We start from the raw sequence: 4,846 nt of genomic DNA, 5'->3' as shown, positions 1-4,846 counted from the left end.
AAATCTCCATCTTGTTATTAATCTTTCCTCCTTTCTGCTCCTTCTTCCAGTTCTCGTTTCTCCTACTGTCTTTTTGATCTTATAAAACCATCTTCCTTTTCTTTCTTCATCCCATCTTTTCTGCCATTCTTTCTTCAGTTTTTGTTTGATGATACTTTTTGCCTCTGATTTGCTTATATGTACTGTGAAGTTAATGTGATTTTGAGTTGCCTTCCTTGCCATCTTATCTGCCATCTCGTTTCCTTCTATTCCGGTGTGTGCTGGTACCCATAACAATGATACTGTTAATCCCATCCTTTGTCTCCACAGTCCACACCCATCTCCAGAGCAGGGGTTTACCAAGCGGAAAGTCCCTCAGTGCCCCCTGGAGCCAAGCCTGACGGGGGCTTCATTGGAGCAAGATGTTCCAGGTGGACCAGCGTCCCGTGCCTCTGGTTAGCGTAACCGAGACGGTGACACCGCTCTCCAACTGAGCTCACCAGCATGCGTTCCAGACGGCCGCAGAGAACAACACGTTACGCTGTTGGCGTACACGTTCAGAGGCGGGAAGAGACGGTGGGCCCTCTGACCTTTGGCTCGCTCCGCTCTCGTAGCGGCTGCTTGCTAACGACGCTATCGGCCCCTGCAGTACATGCCATCTACAGGGCAGCTGACGTCATCCTCAACCGGTGCGCCTCTTTTGCTGTCTGCCGCCCTGCATCGCAGCCAGAGAACGAGGTCCCAGAGGTTCTCCTGGCTCATCACTCCACCTTCCTCTCAGGAGAGCTGCAGAAGCTTTTGTTGGAGGGCCTTTTTCATCAGCGAGAGATCATTTCAAGATGCTCCACGGCTGCCCAACGCCTCCCCAGCTCTGCTACGCCAGCCCCTCCCGTCAGACGTCCCGGCATCCGGAAGTTAATTTTTTTTTCCCGGATTTCGCCAACAGGGGGCCCTCTAGGACAACAAACAGAGCTCAAGGGAGGATAACCAGGTGTCAGTTTGCTGGAGGTGTGTTGATGACACGATGTGAAATAAACATTATTTTATGATGAAGTGTCTTTTAGCCAGGCTGTCAGCACGGATGATCTGACAAGCGGCCCCATCACACACACTCATCACGAATGAGCCTTTTAAGGTTGTTTTCATTCACTGCGAGCGGTGCCAACACGCGCTCCCGCGGCATGAAAGCGCGCACGCAGCTCTCAGCGCCCGCCGTTCACGTCAACGTTAACGTAAGACCGCGGTACGAGCCCAGTAACGTATCTCGCTCTCGGCAGGAGCGACACGCGTTTTCATTGCAGTGGTGTCAAACGCGCGCTCCCGCGGCGTCAACAGTTTCACAAGCCTCACAGCGGCTCCGCTCCTTCATCCTCAAAGAAGGTTTTTTCTGAATTAATACTGCAGCTCGTGGAATCACTCAAAAGCTCACGTGATTCGCAGCCAAGAATGAACGTGTTTCTGCAGACCGAGCCCAGTGGTAACCTCGCCCCACCGATGCCACGCGCTGCTTCCTGACCGCACCAGTGTCAAACGCGCGCTCCCGCGGCAATCCTGGCTTAAGGCGTCGCATGAATGAGGGCGCACACTCACGACTCTTCAGGGCACGTCGGCTCATACGTGCACCCGCTCCCCGAGCGTTTACATGGAGCAGCTGCACACAACGTGAGCATAACACATGAGCTGCGTCCCGCAGCATCAGCAAACCAGTGGCGGCTCCAGAAATTTTTTTCAGCAGGTGCTAAGGGGAGGCTAAGCATTTTACTGTGGGTGCTATGAAGGTTATTTTTCTTCCCTAGAGTTATCAACACAAACACAAGCACACGTGCACGCACACACACACACACACACAGGTGCACTGAAAACTCTGACATCAGCAGTCACCAATACAGTGGATAGTGAATAATGTGGTACTCTGCAATTAATTTAAAGCATATACAAACGTGACACACTTGCCATATTTATAGATCTTAGTATGCAAACTGTTACAACAAATTCACATTGTTTCCCCAGATGTATCACATAAACAATTTCAGTCCACAATGCTGAATGCATTACAAAGTCAGAGAAGATTGAAATCATTCACTCACCATCAGAAGTCTTCATAACAGGACAATCCGCCTGTTATTGTGGTTGAGGGCAAAAGCATCAATAATCCTGTCACTGTCCAGGGTCCTGGTTCTTAAAGGATTGATAGCAAGAAGTGCCAGGTCACTTGTTCGACTGTCTCCGCTGCTGTTTCTTAGGTAGTTCTTCAAACGACGCAAACAAGAAAAACTGCGCTCACAGCTCACTGATGTTACTGGAAGAGTCAAAGATATGGATATCAGCTTATACAAGTCCAGGAATGCATCTTTGTAGGGCCGCATCACAGATAGGAAGTCTTGTGTGTTGTTGATTATAAGTCCCAGTTCTTCTTTCCTTTTCAGCAGCCGGCGAACCTGGTGGAGCTCAGCTGACAAGTTCTCCTCGTTAACTCCATGAAGACAGGCCATAGGCAGTATCCATTTTTTGTCAAGGAATGATGGGTGTTTGGGGTTTAGAGCTGGCAAACCTTTCAGTACTTCATTAGTTTCTGAAGAAAAACGCTGTTTCATTTCCATTAGCATCCTGTCTATAACAGAATAGAATGATTTTGTTTTTAGGTCATCCGTGCTGTCTGCACCTTTTCTTTCTATTGAGGCATCCACAATAAAGTGCTCTAGATGTTTAGCTGTTTGAGTCTGTCTTTTCTGCCGATGTACAGTCTCTGTTGCTATTCCTGTGTTGCTGCAAAGTTCTTCTGCTTCTTTTCTGAGTGTCTCCCATTTGTCATCTGTGCGTTTTTCTGTTAAAGCAGTTATTACAGAATGAGCCAGGTCATTTGCTGCTACTAGATCTAAATTAGGAGACTGTAGCTGATCAGACATGAATTTTGTTGTTCTGAAAATATCCTCAAAAATTACAAGATGCAGAACAAACTTCTTATCTATAAGTGCACTGAGAGCTTTAGCCTCCGTCCTCCTTTTAGCATTTTTCTGGTCAACAACATCGTGCAGCGTAGCTATAACAGCTGGGAGAGTTTTTTTGACAGCACGTATGGAATCATACTGGCACGCCCAGCGGGTGTCACTGAGTCTTTTAAGTTCTAGGTGCTGTACAGCTGACACAAGTTCTTCCTGCTTCTTCAAAAAAAGATCATGAACAACAGACCCAGAAAAAAACTTGTAAAGCATTTGCAATATCTCAAAAAAATCGGCTGCAGCATCAACATTATGTACACAGTCTACTAACACAAGATTCAGCCTGTGAGCATGGCAGTGAATGTACACAGCTTGCGGCACCTCTTTTCTCAACTTTTCTTGAACTCCATTGTTGCACCCGGACATAACAGCAGCACCGTCATAGCACTGTCCGACACAGCAATTTATATCAATATTACAACGACTGAGGGTCATTTTGATACAGTCAAAAAGTGAGTCTGCATCTAATCCTTCTGCTGGGGTGAAATGCAAAAATTCTTCCACCACCTTCTCTGAATCTGGCTGCAAATAACGAACAATAACAGATATTTGTTCTTTTTTGCTGATATCTTTACTTTCATCCACCAAAATAGCAAAGTGTTGAGCTTCTTTCACTTCATTGCTGATTTGTTTTCTTATCATTTCAGCCATAACATTAAATATTTCGTTCTGTATGTCATGATGAACATACTTAGCATTAGATGGATTAATTGTCAGCTTTTTTTGGACATTGGGATCAAATTTTCCAATCACATCAAGCATCTCACGAAAATTACCTTTGTTAGCTGAATCCTGTTTCTCACTGTGACTGCGCTGTGCGATTCCCTGACAAGCTGTGTAGCGCAAACTTTCTACAACACCCATCATGTACCTCCGGTTCTCCTGAACCAATGCAGAATGTCCTTTGTCGAGCATGTTGGGGAGTTTTGATCCACTCGTTTGTTTAAACTTGAATTCACTCCACGCTTCCATTGCAAATTTGTGTCCGGCGCTTTCATGATGGCTCTTCAATGACGCTGCTGCTTTCCGCCAGTTGTTAAAGCCGAGCGCGGTAAATGCTGGCTCAAGATGGAACCTGTGTCCTCCTTTTAGAAAATGCCGACAAGCAAAACAAAACACGGCATCTTTACTCACGCTGTATTCTAACCACAAATATTGATCGAGCCAGCCTTTACTAAAACTTCTCTGTTGCACCCCAAACAAGCGTGATGGGTATTTTTGCAGAAGTGGTCGTCTTGGTCCATCTTGAGGACTTCTGCTTAGATCTTCTAGCTGTCCAGTGCTAACACTGTTAGCATTCTCAGCAGCAGTGGAAGGATAACTGCACAGTTTATCTTCTTCATCCAGATTAATATTTCTTTGTTGGTCGGACTCTGCTTCCAAAAATGCATCCTTCTCAAATTCCATCCGTGGAACTTTTGGTTGCAAAAAACGATCCATATTTGCGCAGCGTGTTCCTCTCAATTGCTTCCCGGAAGTAATAATACGCAAAGTTCAAATCAGGTTGAATTATTTTTTTTATTTTTATTTTTTACTGAAATTAGAATGGTTGATTCTTTTTATATATATTTGTCTTTAGAAGAAAATGCCACAACTACATATTTAAAATATTAAATTAGATGAAGAAAAAAATCTAAATATTTCCTGGGGGTGCTATGGAGGTGCTATAACTTTTCTAGGGGTAGCTATAGCGCCCCCTAGCGTCCCCCTGGCGCCGCCACTGAACGATTTGCATGCTCGGGGGCGCGTGTTTTTTCTTTCTCCTTCAGCGCGCACCAGCTCACATCAGCATGCATGTGAGTTCACAGCATCAACTCGTGCCTGCTTGATAACTTTATAAAGAGTGGCAATGAGCGCGCACTCCAGAC

The 4,846-nt window shown here is 45.6% G+C and overlaps 1 protein-coding gene across 1 annotated transcript; it reads right to left on the bottom strand.

Annotated features, from left to right (window-relative positions):
- Nucleotides 1–3,052: 3,052 nt before the first annotated feature.
- Nucleotides 3,053–4,546, bottom strand: LOC119429417 (zinc finger MYM-type protein 1-like; the record flags this gene model as incomplete). Its single annotated transcript, XM_037697050.1, has 2 exons — nucleotides 4,206–4,546; nucleotides 3,053–3,920 (listed from the first exon to the last, which is right to left on the bottom strand). Coding segments are annotated over exons 1-2 (1,081 nt in total), but the record flags the coding sequence as incomplete, so codon positions are not given.
- Nucleotides 4,547–4,846: the final 300 nt, after the last annotated feature.

The sequence above is a fragment of the Nematolebias whitei genome, unplaced genomic scaffold, assembly GCF_014905685.2.
Source record: "Nematolebias whitei isolate Nwh7 unplaced genomic scaffold, NemWhi1 Nwh_scaf_1049, whole genome shotgun sequence".
In the NCBI taxonomy this organism is placed as follows: domain Eukaryota; kingdom Metazoa; phylum Chordata; class Actinopteri; order Cyprinodontiformes; family Rivulidae; genus Nematolebias; species Nematolebias whitei.
The sequence above is the reverse complement of the archived record's forward strand: the minus strand, read 5'-3'. Positions and strand labels throughout refer to the sequence as shown.